The sequence below is a fragment of the Pinus tabuliformis genome, chromosome 5_1 (assembly GCF_031772625.1).
Source record: "Pinus tabuliformis cultivar Carrire ecotype Pingquan chromosome 5_1, CPIR1, whole genome shotgun sequence".
Taxonomy (NCBI): Eukaryota; Viridiplantae; Streptophyta; class Pinopsida; order Pinales; family Pinaceae; genus Pinus; species Pinus tabuliformis.
In genome coordinates, this window is record NC_142305.1 from 523,340,819 (window position 1) to 523,364,132 (window position 23,314).

Consider the following 23,314-nt stretch of genomic DNA (forward strand, 5'->3'; position numbering starts at 1 on the left):
ATATAATTAATGATAAGAATAAATCTAATGTAGAAAACTTGAGATACCAACTTTGAACCAATGGGGATATTTTAAAATCCTTTACAAATGCCAAATTACCAGCACAGAGTGAATATATAGAATAAAGCAATTGCAACCATACTATTAGTGGCTTCTCTGAACTGAAAAAGATTTCATTCACAGTAGCTTTCCTTTTGTTAGAAGTTAGAACACACAAAGTAATCCATCTTAGAGACAACTATTTTTAAAGAAAATGGCAACAAAAGCTGGATACAATAAAGGTTACTTACAAAGGAGCCCAGTGTTCCGTGGAACATGTTCACTTGCCCTCTCAAGTAGAGATTGTCTCATCTCTTTGCTGTTCCATTTAAATATGTACAAAAATTCTTTCTCTGCTAGACTATGTGCAGTACTGATCCACTTATAGATTCTATGGTATCATACTTTCATAATAATATATCATTTGCATGCCATGATGAATTCAAAATTTGTGTTCAATCCTGAACAGCTTCATCGTGACAAGATTTTATTACCATTGATATTTTGCAGCAAGAAAAACTTCTTCATACTGCTTTGCAGCATTGTCCCAGCTGAGGTCTTGGCTCATACCACGATTTTGTATACCACGCCAGCTTTGCTTGAAGTCGCGATATGTCCACAAGGCATTGCCAAGGGCATGGATTAACCTAGATGATTCTGCACATTCAAATGTCCAGCCAAGGCCAGTCTCTGAAAATGGATCAAAAGGTTTTACAGTATCTTTGAGGCCCCCTACAGCATGGACAACTGGGACAGTTCCATATCGCATAGCATAAAGCTGGTTTAGACCACAAGGCTCAAACCTTGATGGCATTAATAAAATATCACATCCTGCTGTGAAGCGATGGGCTGTTCTGACAGAAAATCCCACCCAGCCACGAACTTTATCCGGGTGGTGACCCTCAAATGAGCGCAGCATGTTTTCTAAATCACTTCTTCCTGTACCTAGCATCACTAACTGTATATCTTGTTGAACAATCCAAGGCATAGACTCTGCAATAATATCTACCCCTTTCTGATAGTCTAGTCGTCCAATGAAGCCAATGACTGGCACATCAGACCGCACAGGCAAACCAAGCTCTTTCTGCAATGCAGTTTTACATGCAGCCTTACCAGTTTCAAGTGTTTCTATAGAATAATTGACATAACCATCATTCTTGAGATGGACATCTAATTCTGGGCTCCAATCATTATTGTCAATGCCATTCACGATTCCTCTAAGTTTCCAGGCATTCTCCTTTACTACTTCATGTAAGCCCCACCCACCTTCTGATGTTTGGCATTCCCAGGAATAGCCATGGCTTACTGCAACAATTTGATGGGCAGTTTTTAGACCAGCCATGAAAATATTCAGGTGTTCTCCTCCAACAGGATCATAAAGCTTAAAACAGTCCATATAGTGCTCTGGCAAGTCTAGAAATTTATAATCATCCAGTGGCCCACGTCCCTGGAAAAGAGAGACATAGATGCTTTCATTCATTGCCTACAGTACTTTCCACTCATTGCAAATTTAACCAGAAGCAAGCATTCAATACTTTTCTTTAAATTCAGTACACGTATATAACATGAAACTCAGTAAACCAATATAAAATAAACAGAAATATACAGGGGCTTCAGCACATGCAACTAGAATCCAAGGAAACTCAGTAAACCAATATAAAATAAACAGAAATATACAGGGGCTTCAGCACATGCAACTAGAATCCAAGGAATAAACATACTTTTGATGCTGACTTTCATGCACCGGAACAACAAGATTATTCGAGACTATAAAGCTACTTTCTTACATTAGTGACTCAAGGAGTATGCAGAGCTCGATAGCAAATGCAAATAGCAACTGTGAAAATAATGATCCCATTGACACATGCCAAAGATATTGTTATGATATATTTTTAATATAATGAAAATCAGAGACATCAGGAACAGGGAAAAAGAGAAAACTGAGTTGATTAGCTTAAACAGGTAGAGCTTGTTAATAAATCTTTCAATATCTGAAGTGTATAAAAATACAATAAAACCTTTCCTCTGAATTTATATTAGCATTCCTAAGTTTAGCATAACTTTTCAATGAGTTTCATTCACAAATATTTCTTATGAAATTTTCTTATTTGCAGATTTTAATTTGGAGCACGAAGAAAGACTCAAAATATGTACAATTGGAAAAAAATAGCCTGTAAGAATTTTCTCCAAACTAAAGACTTATTAATAGCAACAGGGAAAATAATATTTCTCTGAACCTTTCAAGAATGCAAATTGTGCTGGGACACGAGGAATTCTCAAGGCAAGGTGAGGCATTAAGCATATACTGGTAAGGGATACTGCAAAAGTCTCATAAACTTTAATGTAAGTTCCAATATCAATTCACAACTTTCTAGAATGTTGAAAACAGCATTGGAAAAATTTTGAGTTCAAAAAGGGGCCCTAAAACCAAAAATGTGCTATCAACATCAAACTTTAAAAGAACCAATAGGATTCAAGATGCTGATAGTGCCTACACTTAAAATATAAGTAAACACATAAGGATATAAGTTGAAAAATACAATTAAAAAAATAGTTTTCTTTATTTCCATTTGAAAATTCATTACTTAGCCCATGAGGCATAGAGCAGATGGTGACCGGGTGTTCTGTTAATGCACTCTAGTGAAAAGGTTACCAGTTCAAAACTTTGTGGGCAAAAACCCAGCCATGCTAAGGGCAGGTGTGGCCTAGGCTAGGTGCGATCCCTGAGTGATTTTGACGACTTAGATACCCTTGGTTCATGTCTACTCAAGCCACAAGTTAGTTGTGCCAGTCATCTTAGGACTCACATAACCTAGCAAACAAAAGAGAAAAAGAAAATTCATTACTTATATTTTTACCTATTATTTTATTTCATTTTTCCTTATGAGACCCATTTTATTCAAAATTTCTCTAATTTGAAAGGGGTCAGAAAAATGTTACAACTACAAGTTCCAAAGGTGACCGTCAACAATGACTATACTAATTAAAACAACCTTTTATAAGATCCAGAAAAATGCTAAAACATATACTGGCTTGCTTCTTTTAATAATAACTCTATTATGCTTCAATTAAACATATGGAAGCAGCCAAAATATTGGATGTATTTCACGCCTGATGTCTCATCATGCCTTATAACTAAGTGTTGTTGAATCCCTAAAGACATCTTATCATCCCATGAAATTTGTCCAGTTGCCAAGTTGTGATTGTGCAGTTGTGACCTAAGTCACCAGGTTCGTGTTCGAGTTCGAGTTCGGCGACCTTGAAATTCGAATAAAGTTTGGCAACTAAAATTTTGTCGATAAAGTTCGACATAAAATTCGAAAAAAAAAATGTATATATATAAAAAAATCAGTTTTAAGTAATTCAAAGTCCATAATGCACATTGCAAAGACATAAGATTATTGCTCAAACATTTAAATCATTTCGACATAATTTTAAATTTTTATAAACCATGAAAGCGAGTGCCAAATTCCAATAAAGAACCAAGTTCCAACTTCCATACATAGTAAACAAGGTGAGAAATTCATCATAGACATTGGCAATTTGGCACACATATCAAATTCAACAAAACCATGGGCCATATCAGATTTCATAACAGATTTGGGCCATATCTAGGGTCCAAATAACATGCTGCATAATATATATATATAAAGTAGAATTTGATAATATAATTTGTATGTGTTATTTGTTTTTTGTTTAAGAGTTTTTTTTTAAGTATATTTTCTAATTAAATTTGTTTAGAATTTAGTAAGGATTTGTTGAAATTATAAATTTGAGTTGTAAGTCTTTAAGATTTGAATGTCTTCCAGTTTTTAGGTGCTAAATCCATATATATAATCAAATTATTTAGTTAACCACAAATTTAAAATAGTAAAAAACGCTATATAATTTTAAGCAAGATAATAAATTTTAATTGTTTAAAATGTCTTTTTAAATACATAAATAAATTCAAAACCATGAAAAACTCTCAAACACTTAATTCGGCAAATTCATTAATTTACTGAAACTTACTATTAAAAAAAATCCCTAAAAATAAAATTAACATGAAAAATGAGAGGAAAATATCTCAAGGTTAAACCAGGCGTTTCGTTTTAGCCAGCCGAATCCCCAAATAAAACTACCATTCGCCTGTCTGTCATATTTTAACGTTCACTCGTTGTTAGATGCGGTGCCCGACTTCCAGCTGTTTTCTTCCGACGGATTCCACCTGCCACCTGCCTTCATGAGTTTCACATGCGCAGATTAATTAATATCAAAATCAGAAATAAGGTACAGAGCCGTTTAACCGTCGTCAATTAATTTCCGAAAATAGTTGTATGAAGCTGAGAAATGCCATGGTTACAGCTTGAGGTCAGTGGTCGTCGGTCGCTCGGTGGTAGACTGGCAGTGTATCAAACCCTCCGCAAACAATGAAACCTAACCCTCTAGCGTCCGCAAACAATGAAACCAACAACAAAACGGGCCCGCAATTGATTTCGATTTTTTTTAAAACAACAAAAAAATTCGAACCAAAACGAACTTAATCGATTTTGTTCGTTTTCAAATTCGAGTTCGGCATTAAATTCGAGTTCGCCATAAAGTTTGGCGAACTTGAACGAATAAGTTCGTATTCGTTTGAAGTTCGGCGAATTTCAAACTTATTCGTTCAAATTCATTGAACCTGGTGACTAAGGTTGTGACATCCCTGGGGCACAAGCCTTAGGGACTTCATTAAAATGATCAATGTGTATAAAAATTTAAAATACACACCATGAATCATTATGATGGGTGGACTGAGGCGCTGGCATTGTCGACAGTTGGAAGATGCCATCAAATTTCTAAGGGATAGCTAGACAGGAATGGAAAAGATTAAAAAACAAGGATTTAAAAGGAGAGTTTCAAGAACAAAGAACTATAATACCGTCCAATAAAAATAACAATTTTTAAATGATATGTCCAAAAGACCTTGTTTATGCGGATATTAGCCATTCCCCCACTCAAGAATGTTGGAAATACTGGGCGGGGTAGGGGCGGGGCCGAATCAATATTTCTTTTCAATTGTTATTTTTACCAGTTAGATCACTTATAATTAGAACACAAAATGAACAATAAGAATAAATACTTTTATTAATCTCTTCTTTACAATAAATTCAATACAATAATGTGTAGGGCTCCAACCCTAGATGAAGACACCAATCTTCAATCTCCCAGGCTCCAACCTATATTTTGCCAAGCATCGACTTGGACTTCCCAAGGCTCCAACCTTGTCACTTTGAGGCACCAACCTCTAGGGCTCCAACCCTATCTCTGGTACAGGCTCCAACCTAGTCTCTTGAGGACTCCTATCCTCTAGGGATCCAACCCTATCTTCCAAGGCACCAACCTTGTCTCTATGAGGCTCCAACCTCTAGGGCTCCAACCCTCAGCTTCAATTCGTCAAGATAAGTTTGATGATTCTTCACGGCTCCCAATATCTTCTTCAACGAGCCCTGTCTATCTTTAGCAATGCCTCCTCCAAATTACTTCATCAATGACAACCTTGTCTTCTCAGAAGGTGTCACCACTGCTCTTCATATTTCCCAAGCAAAGATCTCCAAAGTCACCTCATGATTGCTTCCGTGCATCATGGTCTTCAATGATGTCTCCAAGATCAGCTAAAGCTTCTTAACAAGATGTCTTTAATAAGCCACACTAAGCCTGCTCTGAAAGCTTCTTTAATAGATCTGTACACCAACCTTCAAGGGGTCTTCAATTGGTTGCTCAAGAAGGTCTGCAAGTGCACTTTAAAAACAACCCCCTTAAACCTGCCTCAGATTGTCCTTAACAAGCTTTAGTTTAATCTTTAATCAGGCCTCCAATTATGCTTCAAAGGGTTTTCAGAATTAGCTCAATGATGATGTCTTCAAACATTCCTCAAATCAACCCAAGTCTTTACAAGGATGTTTTCAACAAACTGCTTCAGATATGATGCCCAATACTCTCAAAAGCTTCAAATAATTCACTGTTCAAAGCTTCAATTGATGTCCATGATCTTGAGAACACTGGTCCGAGTATAATAGCCCTCACATAAGTCTAAGCCTTCAACAGTCTGATCTCAACATAGATAGCCCTTAACTGATCCTTCAATGTTGGTGACTTCTTCAGCTCTCTTCAAATGATAACCTAAACAGGTATAACCCTTCTCGGCCTCCACAGTTGTATTGCCTCTATTGTATTACCACAGAAATACCCTTCGAGCCTCCACACTATGGTTGTATTACCATCTTCAATTTCAAGGTGTAACACCAAAGTTCTGAAGTTTAACACCACTGGACCAAGGTTTGAGACTTCTTAACACAGGTTCGAGACATTGCTCTGAGGCTATAATTCATAACACAGATTGTAGCTCTGTCCCTCCACAGATCTGTCTTGTCAGAGCTCAAGATAAACACTTTCTACACTTCAGGTTCACTAAAGTTCTGAAATTCTGTGGTGAGGTCTGAAGATCTATAACCCTGGTCCGAGCTGCATAAAACCAATACTGAAGTACTGTAGGTGGTCCGAGCTATCATAGTCACTATTTCAAAGTGTTGTAGGTTCCAAAAGAGTCCAAGCTTGAGGTTCAACTGATCTGAGTTCTGTGTATGACAATTTCAGGTCTGCGGTCTCAGGATAACAAAACAAATTTAACCCAACCAGTAACTCTTCAATTCCTTCTTGGTCTCCTTTAAAAAATTGCCAAAAACGCTGTAATTATGATCTCTCTTTTATCTCCTTGGCCTCCTCTTTTATCTCTATATTTTCTACTGGAATTGATGAGTCAAAGTGAATTGTTTTGACTTATATTTATACTGATTTCATCCTCCAACGAAAAGACATGTCTCTTGGTCATGGAGTATGAGCCTACACAAGTCGGCTCACCAAAAGTAATGATTTTCTTAACATAAAGATTCAATTTCTCCCAATCTAGTAGGAGTTAGAAGACAAATAATAGCTCGTTGGAAAGAGGAAGAAATCCTCTACAGGCCTATGCCAACTGCACCTACAATTACGTCATTTTTCCATCAATAAAATAATATTTCGTGAACTGTCATCATTATTTTTCAATGGCAGCCTTTAGGATTTTATCTTTATGTTTTAGGCATTCAATTTTTAGGGTTCGTGTTGAAGAAAGTGTAACTAGGTTTGGTCTTCATAAATATGAAATGTACTTTTGATTCTTGTATTTTGTAAAAGAAAGAAAAATGATTATTATTATTATTGAGCTTGGGTTTCTTGCCCAAGAAATTTGTTTTATAGGTCAAGAACTAATTGAAAGTGCTTCTAGGATTGTCCTAGGTCAAGAAGTCAAATAGGGACATTGTTATAATATGAAGACCCCATCGGGCATCTTGTAAATTGTAAAAAGAATTATTTTTGTATTTTATTGAGCCTTCCAAGACTAAGTTGACCTGCCAGCGTGTCAAGTCAACCTAGAAGCTGGGATTCGTACCCCTGGAAGACCTATATATAGAAGACAGTTCAACCTCATTTGGACACAATCATTCCTCTCTCATGCGAAGGAAGAAGCAAAAAAGGGCAAGTGAAGAAAGAAGAAGGAGAAGAAGTGTTTTGGGTTCCTCTCTCTCTCTCTTTCTCTCCACACGTGCGAAGATGAGGGCTGAAATTCTGCAGCTTTTTTCTAGGGTTTCTGCTGTCGAGCTAGGGTTTTGTTGTGGAGGTTCGATCTGGTGAAAAAAAGTTGAAGGGGCAACAAAGTCCCCTTTTAGATCCAGAAGTTAAATTAGGTCAAGTGAGGTAGCTGGAGGCTAAGAAGAAGCAGTTCTAGCTCACACGTGAGAAGTAACTGCTGCTAGCGGGGGGCCGAAGTTGCAGATCTGTAGTTAGGGACAAAACGCTGTGGCTGGAGGTCGAAGTAGTGTTGCCGGAAGAGATTCTGTTGGCTTTGGAAAGCAGTGAAGCAAGCACATTCTTGAGAAGTTGATCTTGGTCATGGAAGGGCTTTAGTGTTGGTCAAGGGTCTTGGTATTCGTCAATAAAGAATCTACAAGGAGAGATTGAAGGGTTGCCCTCTCAAGAGGAGAGGTTTTTCCCTGGCTTGGAGCCTACATCTTGTGTACTTGTATCTTGTTGATCTTCTTGTTTTGGTAGCTGTTTGATGATTGAAGAACACACTATAATAATAATAAGAAGAAGATAACCCTAATAAGTAAAAAGACATCACAAGCAGTTATCATAGTTAGAAGAATCATTAATGTCATCTTGCTTTAGATTCTTTGACATGGTATTAGAGCTATGGTTCGCACAAGGCATGAAGAAGGTCAATTCTATTATGAAGAAGCTTGAAAAGAAGTGTTCATCACTAGAAAGTCTCATCAAGAAAAGTTTCAAAGCAATATGGAATAGTCACTTCTCTTCCAATGATCTCATATCTTCAAAGAATGAAGGATTGTTCTCAGTCCTCACCGGAACATTTCAAGATGAAAATATATGGGTGATAGATAGTGGAGCTTCAAGACACATGATTGGATATCACAAGCAACTCAAAACCCTATCCAAAGGAAAGTCCTCATACTCTGTGGAGCTTGGTGACAACAAGAGCTATCCAGTAAAAGGCATTGGATCTACATCAATTGAGCTGGAAGGGGGAGGTAACATCCATCTCAACAGCATTCTATATGTTCCAGGTTTGGGAAAAAATCTTATTTATGTTTCATCATTAGAAGAAAAGAAGATAGAGTTGCTTTTATAGATGGTAAAGTAATGGTCTGGGCTAAAGATTCTAGCATTGAAAAATCTAGAACCACTGAAGTTCGAGAAGGAAGACTCTATAGACTCTCATCTCCTCTAAATCAAGCACTTGTCCACATTGAGATAAGTTCGTGTGAACTTTGGCATAGAAGATTGGGCCATCTTCATTACAAGATCTTGCCAACTCTAAACTCCATTGTAAATGGGATACCAAATCTCAAAGAAGACCATGAAGGAGTCTGCAAAGGTTGTGCTCTGGGAAAGAATGCAAAGAAACCATTTGCAAATAGTACATTTAGAGCTCAAGATATTCTAGATCTCATCCACTCTGATGTATGTGGTCCCATGTCTAAATCACTTGGAGGTCATCTATATTATGTTACTTTCATTGATGATCATTCAAGGAAAACTTGGGTTTATTTACTTAAATCCAAGGACGAAGTATTCATAAAATTTCAAGAATTCAAGGCAGAGGTAGAAAATCTTACAAAAAGAAAGATAAAGATTCTAAGGTTAGATAATGGAGGCGAGTATACCTCCAAAGAACTCATTGCTTTCTGTAAGGAGGTTGGGATTAAGAGGGAGCTTATAGTTCCATACAATCCTGAGCAGAATGGAGTAGCTGAACGAAAGAATAGAGCTATAGAAGAAAGTGTCAAGGCTATGCTCCATGATCAAGATCTACCGAAATTCCTATGGGGAGAAGCAACGAAGACTGCAGTATACATTCAAAATAGAAGTCCTCACAAGTCACTTGGCAATATAACTCCAGAAGAAGTCTTCACTGGGAAGAAACCAAATATTGATCATCTTTGGATATTTGGGTGTCTTGTATATATTCACATTCCCAAGGACAAAAGAAAGAAGCTAGATCCCGCAAGCAAGAAAGGAATATTTGTTGGATATAGCAACTCTTCCAAGGCTTACAGGATCTACATAAATGAAGGACATCAAATAGAAGTAAGCAGAGATCTAATTTTTGATATGAGCATTTCCTTCAAGAAATCCAAAGATCTCCCATCCGATTCTGATGAGGAGGATCTTCCAATGTTTGAGGAAGAAATTAATAAGGAAGAAGAAGTCTCTCATCATGAAGAAGAAGGTCCCAGTGAACCAATCTCTCTCCTTGAAAGAAGAGACCTAACTGGTTAACTTCTACACTTCAAGAAGCAGAAGGTCACACTGCAAGAGGAAGATTCAGGGAGAGCAAGAAACCGAAAAGATACTCAGGATATGCAGCATACATGTCAAAGCTCATTGAAGATGAACCTTCCACTTTCGAAGAAGCAGCCAAACACCAAGAATGGAAGAATGCAATGAATGAGGAATACCAATCTATTATGAAGAATGGAGTTTGGGAAATTGTCCCAAGACCGGAAAACAAATCAGTGGTAACCTCTAAGTGGTTGTATAAGATCAAGCATGCTGCAGATGGAAGCATAGATAAATTCAAGGCTAGATTCGTGGCTCGAGGCTTCTCTCAGGAAGAAGGCATTGACTATGAAGAGACCTTTGCTCCCACAACAAGGTATACCATGATCTAATCTCTGATATCTCTGGCAGCATCAATGGGATGGAAGGTACATCAAATGGATGTCAAAACAACATTCTTGAATGGTACCATAGATGAAGAAGTCTACATAGAGCACCATTGGGATTCGAAGTAAAGGATAGAGAAACTCATGTTTGCAAATTGAAGAAGGCACTTTATGGCCTCAAGCAAGCTCCTAGGGCATGGTATGCTAGAATGGATGCATACTTGCAAAGGTTGGGTTTTAGGAAAAGCACGACAAATCCCAATTTCTACATCAAAGTAGAGAATGATGAACCTGTCATCATTCTTCTATATGTAGATGATCTTCTATTAACTGGTAATGAAGAAAGAATTCAAGAGTGTAAGAAAATGCTGGCAGCCGAATTCGATATGAAGGATCTAGGACTTATGCATTATTATCTGGGACTAAAAGTCTGGCAGGAACCGAATGAAATCTTCCTGGGACAAGGAAAGTATGTGATCGAGCTATTGAAAAGGTTTGATATGATGGAATGCAAACCCATGACAACTCCGATGATCACAAACTTGAAAATGTTAAGGAATTCTGAATCTAGTCTAGTGGATCCTACTAAGTACAGACAATTGATTGGCTCCCTGATGTATCGGTGAATACTCAGCCATACATATGTTTTGCAGTAAATGTTTTCATTCAATTTCAAATGGAGTCGAGGCATGATCATTGGATAGCTGCCAAGCATATACTAAGATATTTGCAGGGAAATGTCCATTACTGCCTAAAGTATGAAAAAGGAAAAGATGTTCATCTTGAAGGATTTACTGATTTTGATTGGGGAGGCAAGGAGAAGGGTGGAAGAAGCACTAAAGGAGGATGTTTTAGCTTGGGATCCTCCATGGTCTCTTGGATGAGCAGAAAGCAAAAGATAGTGGCTTTGAGTAGTGCTGAGGCCGAGTACATTGTAGCCTGTGAAGTGAGCAGGGAAGCAGTCTGTTTAAGGAAGATGTTATCTGATCTGTTTGCAGGACCATTGGATCCTACCATAATACATTGTGACAATGCTAGCTGTATTAGACTATCTGAGGACCCGATATTTCATGGAAAGACGAAGCAAATAAACAACAAGTACCACTACATTCGAAAGTTGGTACAAGATGGTGTACTGAAGCTGGAGTATATCTATTAGATATTGCTCTGATACCATATCATAAACACGGAAGACTCACGAAAAGAGCTTGATCATTGCATTAACAAACATAGAAATTTATACACACGGATAGCCGTAAATTCTACAACAATCTGCCGACTGACATTTATAGTTCAACAACAATGGCCGACTACCAACGCTTGCTGCCGACTAACATTGATGACCCGCCGACTTCTAGAACCTACACTTTGAAACATCTGTTGTATTATCTAGATTAATCTAGCAACTACATTAATGCGGGTGGTTGGAATTAGTTCCTTTCAACACTCCCCCTTAATTCCAACCATATGACAAATATATTATAAGACACTATACTCTTAATTGACATGCCTGCTGGTCTAAGTCTCAGCTAGGCTTACAACAAAACATTTCATTTTTGACTTCTTGCTAAGGGGTCCATGCTTGTTCCTTTTCCTTTGCTGGTGCCGTTTCATTTTCACCTTTCTTGTCATAAGATAGTGATTGAGATTCTCCTTTCTTGATTGCAGATTAACATTCTTTGTATTCAATATTGCTTCACGTTCTTGAGACTTATACTTGTCCTTAATGCTTGCAATTTCTTCTTCTTGGCTGTCAATATATCCACACTTAAAAACAACGTTAGATTCATAAAAGTAACCATACTGATTCTTGTCATTGTGCTCTTTGAAGAGAGCTTTGCTTCCTTCATTTTTCTTTGTTGACATAGTTGATTGATTCATGTCTTCAACCTCTTTTGTCAATTCTTTTGTTGCTGCAAACATGTTGTCCTGCATTTGATTTGTGTATGGAGGTAGGCAACTCTTCTCACCAAACAACAACTCATCAATAAGATGTTTTTCTTGCATGAGATTGAACCACTCTTCATGAGACACATAATTATCATCAAATTTGACTTCATATGTTTCTGCATCACAGGTAATTTCCTCACTATCACATGCTACTCTATTGTCAACTACAGATATGTTGGCATTATGATGCATGTGTTGTACTTGATGGCAACCCACTCATAGAAGAACAACTCACTTACATATAACTAGATGAATCTACAGAAGAGATATCAAATGCAGGACAACTCAAAGGAATCAGATGATAGTTCTAAGTGTGACAAGTTAGCTTTGCCATCAAGTCCAAAGGGGGAGATTGTTGGCATTATGAGACAAGTGTTGTCCTTGATGGCAAATCACACAGATGACAGATCATAGTGCAGCAGGTCAGCAGCAAGGAATTGATGATCAGACTACAAGAATGAAGAGAAAATATATATACGCAGGTTCATCGTGACCGAGACGCGTATACACGCGGGTTAGTCGTTGAAAAGACGCGTATGCGTATACACGCACTTTCACGCAAGGAAAAGCGCGTACATGTCGGAGAACTTATGCTTGGTCCATGGTATTTAGTCCTTGGTATTTGAACCTATGGTTTTGGGCCATGGTATCTCATCAGAAGTGTTGATCCCAAGTATTGGGTCCATAGTATTGTTTTATTATGGTTTTGGACCATGGTATTGAGAAAGGCCTAAGACTATAAAAGGAGAAGAAGATCATTAGGCAAGAGCAATGAGAAAGTCTTGAATATTTGATGAAGTATAAGATCCAGTATGCAGGTTATGGGTTGATGATGCATTGCTTGATCTGAGCTAAGGAGAGATCTCACCGGTTGATGGAGAACAAGATCTAAGGATAGATCGGGATCAAATGGTTTGAAATAAACTATCTCTTTATGATTGATTATGTTTATTCTAGATCTGTATACTGACGCATGTAATGATCTGAACTGGGTATAACTTAAGTTTGAAATCGCTGCAAGTCATGATTGAATATTTATAGATCTGTACGTGGGTTGGCTTTGGTGTAAGCGCGTATGTACGTGGGTTTGGTTCATTGTAGTAGCGTATACCATTTGAGCTATGATGTTTGAAGTTACAGGTGGTTCTAGTTGTTGATGAGTTCTGATGACAGTTTAATGGTGTCAGTATTCTGCATATCTTGTTTGGTTGATTGTGTTTAGCTTCAGTGTTGATGGATGAGAACTAATATTGGATCAGGATCATAATGACTCATATTTATGTGATCTGATGGACTAGATCTAGGTGCTAACACACATATTATCCTTGTATATGTAATAATCTGGATATGTCTGAAGTCAGGAAGTGCATCAAGTTATAAGTAAGTAATTGATGACATATACGTTGGTTCACCTTGGTGAAGTTGCGTATACACGTTGGTTCAGCACTTCCAAGTAGCGTATGCACTCTGATGCATGATTTTGACGATACAGTTGGTTCTGAATATTGTTGCAGAGTTCAGTGACTGTGTTGTTGACAGGGTTTCAGTGTTTCAGTGATTCAGAAATTGATGGTGCTAGTATTGGTTGTTTTGTGCTTCAATGATATTTATGGGTCCAGTATGAAAATTTGATGAAACGTGGCCTTCAAGTTATAGTGTTGTGCTTCAGGAGTATCCAGTCTGAAAATGTATGAAATGTGGTCCCTGGAGGATGAAAGGAGATTGTAGGCCGGCGCCTACGCACTAGTACATCAGCTAGTACAAGAGCAAAGGGGGTAGTAGCTCCCTTCCAGTAGCAGTTGGAAAACAAGTAAAGATTGGAGCATTTCAGTAGGTCAGCACCTACGTACTAGTATCTCAGCTAGCACAAGAGCTAAGGGGGTTGTAGCTCCCATCCAGGAGAGTCTGGAAAACGAGAGAAGGTTGTAGCCTTCTGCAGGTAGAAGCATGTGTACTGTTATAAGGCTGCACCAGTACAGAAATATTGTAAAATGAAGTTTCTTATTAAAGGAAGATAGAGATGACTTGCGGCAGGTGGTTTTCACCCACACTGGGTTTCCACCTTATATCATGGTGTTCATGTGTGCTTCTTGTGTGTGATGATCTGTTCTGTTTTACTGCACCTGCTTACTGTTCATATGGTTAATGAAGTTCTGATGCACTAACTAAAGATCAACATTTAATGGATTAACTGAATCATAAGTATTTTGGATATACGCTAGTTGCATTAGACACAGTTGCGTATACACGCGGGTTCCATTAACTGAAGTAGCGTATATGTATCTAAGTATGGAAATGAAATTTTTTTATTGATTTGATAATACTGATTCACCCCCCCCCCTCTCAGTATTATTTCCAACAATTGGTATCAGAGCAGGTCCTTTGGTAGAAGCTTGATCGCTTGAAAGAGATTCGTGGAACTCTGGGAAAGAAGCTTAAGAAGAAAGCATCTAAGAAGAAGAAGGCATCTCAGAAGAACTATGACAATGGGTGTATTGATTGGGGAATATGTGGAAGGAGAACATCAGATTCAGAATCACTTCAGAATGAAGATGAACAAGATCTATCAGGTATGAATTTGTTATCCTCTGGTGATACATCTATTTATCCTCTTAAAGATGATGAATGTGATAGCGAAGCAATTGAATTTGCACTTATGGGTGAGCAAGAAAGATATCAAATAGAGGCAGAATTTAAAAGGCTTACAGACAAAATTAGAGATCAACAAGATCTATTGAACAAAAGGGAATGTGCTTTCAAAGAAGAAGCTACCAAACTAAAAGCTCAACTAGAGGAAGGAAACAAGGTAAGGAAGTTATTCAAGAACAAGGAAGACCAATGTCAAAAGTTGCAGGATGAAGTGACATCATTAAGAAATGAAGTCAATGAAAGGAGCTCAATCATCAAGAAACTCAGAGATAGATCCAGTTATTATGAAAGGCTTGAAGCTATGATCCGCTCACTAAAGGAAGATCTTGAAGAATCAAAGAAGCAGAATAAAGATCTACTCCAAAAACAAGAAAACGAAGTTCTTGAATTGAGGCATCAGTTGGAAGAAGGAAGGAAAGCTGAAGAAGACATGAAGAAGCACTATCGTGAAAAGGAAGAGCATCTTCAGGTTGAGGTAAATATTCTAAATGATAAATTAGAAGAAAAGGATAAGCTCTTACGATTTCACGATAGTACTAAGATCTTGGATGATATTCTTAGTAGTCAAAGGTCTCCTGCTATCAAAACTGGTCTTGGTTTTTATGAATCCACTGAAAGTGAATCTAGCTCACAAGGAGAGGCAAGAAACTCTAATGAGAAATTTGAAATGCACAACGAAGAGATGAGAAGAAAACCCCATCAACAGCCAAGGAAAGAAATTCTTCAAAGGAAATCTTTTACTCCTCCAATGCATAATGTTGAATGTTATGTATGTCATAATCTTGGACATGTTGCAGCTAGATGTAGAAGAAGAATGGTTCAAGATCATCACACAGAAAGATCATCACATTCCAAGTACTTTCAGGGATATTGTTTTTCTTGCAATATGTTTGGTCACAAAGCTGTTGATTGCTACAGAAGGAATATGAAACATGTAAGATGCTATGCATGTAACAAGCTTGGACATAGAGCAAAGGAATGTAGGAACAAAGTACAGGGACCATACCAAAAGGAGAAAACATCATCACGCTTGAAGATATGGAAGAAGAAGGAAGTACAGTAAGAAAGATGTGGCACAGCACAATATACTCAGACACAGCACAGCACAGACATAACAGACTCAGGGGGAGCTGAAAGTGTAAAACTTTAGTGTCCTAGATCTCATACACAAGTTTTATAAAGGGAAGTCGCGTATATACGCGAGTTAGACACTGCACAGTCGCGTACATGTCAGTCTGAGAAAAAGCAATGGGGACTGGCTCAGAAAAAGGGTTTGATAGGATTCAGTCCATTATTTGCTCTATTGGTTAATAGTTACAGTATGCTGAGGATGTGTGGAAATGTCTTGATACTTGTAAGATGTTTAGAAGTGTTTTGATCCTAACTTGATGATGATGATGTCTTGATGCTTATTGCTGATATATGCATGATCAGATCTAACAGTAAACAGATGGCACAAGTTGAGGGGGAGCATATGCCTTTAATAATGCATTGTTGGCATTATGGTTAATAGTCCTTGGTGATGATGCTTATATGGCTAAATGATATATCTTGCTATGATGTGGTTATGAGTTGTCCATGATAAAATCTCATATGATTCTTGGGGTTACATAGTTGATGTTCAGATCATATTTGTGGATTGATTCTTAGATGGTGCATATATGATGCTTACATGGTGATCTTCATAAGGATAAGGAGAAGTACAAAGCTTGAATACACAACTTCATTACTTGATGATGAGTCTCTCATATGCTGCTGTCGTCATATGCATAAAGATCATATAATACAGTTATGATGCAGGATTCCTATAGTTCTTGGTGCTCATATAAAGCCTTGACAAAAGATCTTGAGCTCAAGATACATAGTGCTGGATACATGAATGATTACTCAAAGTTGCATTGTTGGAGACATGATGATGATGAGTTCTTACCTATATGTTGATAGGTTGATACTTACATATGTTGATTGATGCAGATATTCCCAAGTGATGATACATGGATGATCTTGTTGATAAGATGGCTATGGTGTTTTACACATATGATATAATGTGAATGATTTTATGATGATGAGTTGATATCTATATGCAGACATATCTTGTCATAGGACATTTACAGGTTGCTGATTTGGAAATGGTTGTACGCGAGTTTAATAAGGAGTATCCGCGTATATACACTTGTTTCTGTGGATATAGACGCGTATATGTTAATTTGAAGGAAATCAGTGGGCCAAACTCAGAATGAGAAGACTCTGATATGGGCCTGATAGAAACCATTTGGCACAGATGGAACAGGCACAGAGGGAGAACATGATTGAAGGTCTAGATGTTGTTGACAGATGCTTATAGAGCAGATCATACATTGTGTATGATGACTATCATGGTCTTATCTAGATGTTTGGTCTCATGCAAAGGTCATATCAAGACTCATGATGTAATAGTGTGTCTCTATCTATTGTAGTCAATTGATGAAATCTCTTCTGGTCACATGATGTAATTTGTAACCCCTTTATGCATAAGAAGGATGATGAAATATTTCAGTCATATCAAGGTCATGTAACGGCCTATGTTGGTTTCCCCATTATGCCTGGGATGGATGATGTAATGTTCTTGTTTTATCATTTATCCCCACTTGGTTGGGTGGATGAATTAATATTGGTATATCCCCACTAGGATGGGAGATGGATGTATGTATGAGTCTTTGGTGAATAGGAAGGTCATTTATGATAGAGTCATGTTCTTTCCTGTAGAACATCTTTTTGCAGACCTTGCTTACAGTCAAGGGGAGCATGAACAACACACTTCAGCAGGTACTCAAAAGGAGCATGGACAGATTAGTACACCTTGGCATATACAAACGGGGAGCTCATTTAGAAATTTCAGCAGGCACTCAGGGGGAGTATGGTCAGCGGGATGTTTATCAAAGAAAGTGAATATCTTGGTCCACCCTTTGCCCTTGATGTCAAAGGGGGAGAGTGATTTGGTGTTATTGCCATCAAGTCCAAAGGGGGAGATTGTTGGCATTATGATGCATGTGTTGTACTTGATGGCAACCCACTCATAGAAGAACAACTCGCTTACATATAACTAGATGAATCTACAGAAGAGATATCAAATGCAGGACAACTCAAAGGAATCAGATGATAGTTCTAAGTGTGACAAGTTAGCTTTGCCATCAAGTCCAAAGGGGGAGATTGTTGGCATTATGAGACAAGTGTTGTCCTTGATGGCAAATCACACAGATGACAGATCATAGTGCAGCAGGTCAGCAGCAAGGAATTGATGATCAGACTACAAGAATGAAGAGAAAATATATATACGTAGGTTCATCGTGACCGAGACGCGTATACACACGGGTTCGTCGTTGAAAATACGCGTATGCGTATACACGCACTTTCACGCAAGGAAAAGCGCGTACATGTCGGAGAACTTATGCTTGGTCCATGGTATTTAGTCCTTCGTATTTGAACCTATGGTTTTGGGCCATGGTATCTCATCAGAAGTGTTGATCCCAAGTATTGGGCTCATGGTATTGTTTTATTATGGTTTTGGACCATGGTATTGAGAAAGGCCTAAGACTATAAAAGGAGAAGAAGATCATTAGGCAAGAGCAATGAGAAAGTCTTGAATATCTGATGAAGTATAAGATCCAGTATGCAGGTTATGGGTTGATGATGCATTGCTTGATCTGAGCTAAGGAGAGATCTCACCGGTTGATGGAGAACAAGATCTAAGGATAGATCGAGATCAAATGGTTTGAAATAAACTATCTCTATATGATTGATTATGTTTATTCTAGATCTGTATACTGACGCATGTAATGACTTGAACTGGGTATAACTTAAGTTTGAAATCGCTGCAAGTCATGATTGAATATTTATAGATCTGTACGCAGGTTGGCTTTGGTGTAAGCGCGTATGTACGCGGGTTTGGTTCATTGTAGTAGCGTATACCATTTGAGCTATGATGTTTGAAGTTACAGGTGGTTCTGGTTGTTGATGAGTTTTGATGACAGTTTAATGGTGTCAGTATTCTGCATATCCTGTTTGGTTGATTGTGTTTAGCTTCAGTATTGATGGATGAGAACTAATATTGGATCAGGATCATAATGACTCATATTTATGTGATCTGATGGACTAGATCTGGGTGCTAACACACATATTATCCTTGTATATGTAATAATCTGGATATGTCTGAAGTCAGGAAGTGCATCAAGTTATAAGTAAGTAATTGATGACATATACGCTGGTTCACCTTGGTGAAGTTGCGTATACACGTTGGTTTAGCACTTCCAAGTAGCGTATGCACTCTGATGCATGATTTTGATGATACAGTTGGTTCTGAATATTGTTGCAGAGTTCAGTGACTGTGTTGTTGACAGGGTTTCAGTGTTTCAGTGATTCAGAAATTGATGGTGCTAGTATTGATTGTTTTGTGCTTCAATGATATTTATGGGTCCAGTATGAAAATTTGATGAAACGTGGCCTGCAGGTTATAGTGTTGTGCTTCAGGAGTATCCAGTTTGAAAATGTATGAAATGTGGTCCCTGGAGGATGAAAGGAGATTGTAGGCCGGCACCTACGTACTAGTACATCAGCGAGTACAAGAGCAAAGGGGGTAGTAGCTCCCTTCCAGTAGCAGCTGGAAAACAAGTAAAGATTGGAGCATTTCAGTAGGTCAGCACCTACGTACTAGTATCTCAACTAGTACAAGAGCTAAGGGGGTTGTAGCTCCCATCCAGGAGAGTCTGGAAAACGAGAGAAGGTTGTAGCCTTTTGCAGGTAGAAGCCTGTGTACTGGTATAAGGCTGCACCAGTACAGAAATATTGTAAAATGAAGTTTCTTATTAAAGGAAGATAGAGATGACTTGCAGCAGGTGGTTTTCACCCACATTGGGTTTCCACCTTATATCATGGTGTTCATGTGTGCTTCTTGTGTGTGATGATCTGTTCTGTTTTACTGCACCTGCTTACTGTTCATATGGTTAATGAAGTTCTGATGCACTAACTAAAGATCAACATTTAATGGATTAACTGAATCATAAGTATTCTAAATATACGCTAGTTGCATTAGACACAGTTGCGTATACATGCGGGTTCCATTAACTGAAGTAGCGTATATGTATCTAAGTATGGAAATGAAAAAGTTTTATTGATTTGATAATACTGATTCACCCCCCCCCCCTCTCAGTATTATTTCCAACAAGATATACTTTCAGTCTTGATCCCAGTTATGATGCTTTCAACACAATCACTATTTTTAACACCGCCACTTTCATCATCTTCAACTTTTTCACTCCCCTCCATACTGTACTTCATTTCAAGAACATTCCAAAATATTTTTGCATTATGCATTTCACCAAATTCATGTAAAATACTAGACAAAATGTTTTCATCTAGAGCTGATATAATGAGAAGTAATGCTATTGCACTTCTACACTTATCATTCAAATTCATAGAAGTTTCTTGGACAAATTTCCATAAATCTACTGAACCAAGCAATCCTTCCATTTTAATTGCCCAAAGCTTAAAATTTTTACCTGAGAAAATTGGCAAAACTGGCATTAATCGTTTCAGTATTGCATCAGTGTCTTCAAATTCTTCTATTTGATTCAGATCTACTTTTGGTTGAAGCATTTCATATTCTTCTGCAACTATTGCCATTTCATTCTTTCTCTTCATTTGTTTCAATTCTCTCCGAGACTGTCTCCTCTGCGCTACAACAGTTCAAATGAAAACTCCTAGGCTTTCACGCCTCTTTCAACAACAATTAACCACACAAATCAGACGTAAACCCTCATCTTAATCTTCAATAAGCAGTAGAACAACTGCTACGCAGCACAGCTCCTAAGAATGCCATGGGCTTGAAACTCCACGCCGCTAAAGCCACTCCAGCTCCACGTAGCTTCCCAGCGTTCCCTTATACAAATTCTCACACCACACAATCTACTTTGGATGCTTCTCTAGGCTCAACGTTCCAACACTAATATGCCTTTGGAACTGCTCTCTCCAACAATTTCTTCAAGGGATCAGACAACAAACAACGCCCTCCATGCAACGCACTGCAACAAACAAATTCATAACACTCCCAGGTGGCACACAATCCACCACTATTCACACACAAATCGGATCTCGCTCCCCGAGACCTTCACAACTGTCTCCACTCCTCGGCCTTTAAGCTCCTTTAGCATCCACACTTCAAACAAAACGCCTCTTCTACTGCCTCTCTCGGCTCTCCTTGGCCCTCCAAGCTCCTCCAATCAGACCAGTGACCTTCTGCTGGCTGTCACAAACAGTGCTCACTAACAGCACTCTCTTGAACAAGACCCACTTGCACGATTTTTGCAAAGAATCATCTCCACGCAGCGCTCACACTCTTTCAACATCAACGCCCTTCAATCCGCAGCAAGACTCCAGGTCTTTACACGCACTCCTTCTCACGGCTAGCTTCTTAGCAGGCAACACACCAGTGTTCAAACGTCCAGGCCACAAGAGACTCCTCACCGTGCTCGAAAGAAAAATTCTACCCACAGATATCGGCCCTCTGGCACTACAGCAACAAAAATAGCACACAGTTTCCCTCCGGTGACATATCAACTCTCTACTCGGCTTTACTTCATGACAGCAACATACAGCTTCTCCAAAAGGCACATAGATTCACTAGCCAAGGTCCCCACGGCCACAATAACATGCTCATCACAGCAACGATCAGATCGGCAACACCCACAACATCACACTCTAATACCGTACAACTCGATCATAGATGTTGGCCGCTCACTGCATTACAGTATGCAGGCTCTATATCAGTTACAAGTGCACCTCATTTTGCACTAGTCCGCGGCTTTCCAGATCAAACAACGATCTGCTTGCTTTCCATTACCAAGATAAGAGCGGAGCTCTTTTCTTTAGAAAACAAAATTAAAGACTCCACACAAAAGTCTTCCTCACGACTCTCGACTCTCACGCTCGTTTTCTTGGCACTCACCTCAGTGCTCTAACAGCCCAGCAACACAGGACTCAACGCGTCCTCAAGTCCACTTCAGGTTCACTACACTCCACAACTCAGAAATCAGTGACCACCGCTCATACAACCCTCACTACAAGCTCACGGCTCAGTCGCCCTCGCTCACGGCTCACTAATACTCACTGAGCTCACACCCATACCATATCAAAGAGAGCAGGGACTCAAAGACTGAACACAGAAAACACACCTTGACTTTAACACACTGTCCCAAATATCGTCAGCTATATATGATACATAGCTGCACCATAAGCGACCCTCAAATACAATGCCTGGACAACTACATGCACGACGCAGTCAAACCCCAGTCGGAAACTCTCATCGGTTCCACACGCGCTGGGCTCCTCACGTTGTTCACACAACACTACTCTTACACAAACAGACCTAGCCAGGCGGACTGCAAGTTCACGGCAGCGCTACCGCCTCACCATTTGCAGCAACAAACAAACTCAACACTCATCCGTTTCAGCGCCCAGCTGACTACGATCCTGCGACCTTCGACCCCACAACCAGCACTACGCTCCAACGCTCCAACTCATAGCACACAGCTCTGTGACCTCACACAGTGATATCTCCACACACACTAAGCCGAACCCTCGCAGAAAACACGCAAACTCTGCCTACCCTTCACACCACAGAGCACTCGCGACCCTGGCCAAACACAGCTCACCTGAGCTCTGATACCATATTAGATATTGCTCTGATACCATATCATAAACACGGAAGACTCACGAAAAGAGCCTGATCATTGCATTAACAAACATAGAAATTTATACACACGGATAGCCGTAAATTCTACAGCAATCTGCCGACTGACATTTATGGTTCAACAACAATGGCCGACTACCGCCGCTTGCTGCCGACTAACATTGATGACCCGCCGACTTCTAGAACCTGCACTTTGAAACATCCGCTGTATTATCTAGATTAATCTAGCAACTACATTAATGCGGGTGGTTGGAATTAGTTCCTTCCAACAATATCCCCACCGATGATCAAACAACTGATATTTTGATAAAATCTCTCCCCAATAAGAAGCTTGTGTATTTTAGAAACAAGCTTGGATTGGTTGACATATCTTGCCTAGTTGAGAGGAAGAGATAGACACATCATTCTTGTCTTCATTTTGGAAGAAAGAATGGAGGATTGAGTAATCATCTGGCATCCGATACTCTTTGAGGATGTGGTAGGACATCCAAGATAAGAGTAGGCAAGAGGACCAATATTATTTGAGGGTTGGGGACCCAAGATAAGAATAGTCCTAGAAGGTCATACTCGGTGAACACCCGGGTGGGTATGTACCTTGAGAGACAATGATGAAGGTGTCTATAATCATTGGTCTTGCCAACATTGTGCTCTGATCTATTGAGAGATAGAGCTATTAGTCAAGGCCTTGCTATGTGACAATGTTGGT

The 23,314-nt window shown here is 38.9% G+C and overlaps 1 protein-coding gene across 1 annotated transcript in view; it reads right to left on the reverse strand.

The window, feature by feature from the left end:
- Positions 1 to 228: 228 nt before the first annotated feature.
- The window catches only part of SS2 (starch synthase 2), a 144,496-nt gene continuing 121,410 nt past the window's right edge, over positions 229 to 23,314 (reverse strand). The window contains exon 8 of the mRNA XM_089432387.1: positions 229 to 1,486. Coding sequence (XP_089288513.1) covers positions 530 to 1,486 — 957 coding nt within the window. The 3' untranslated portion in view covers positions 229 to 529. The remainder of the gene's footprint in view (positions 1,487 to 23,314) is intronic.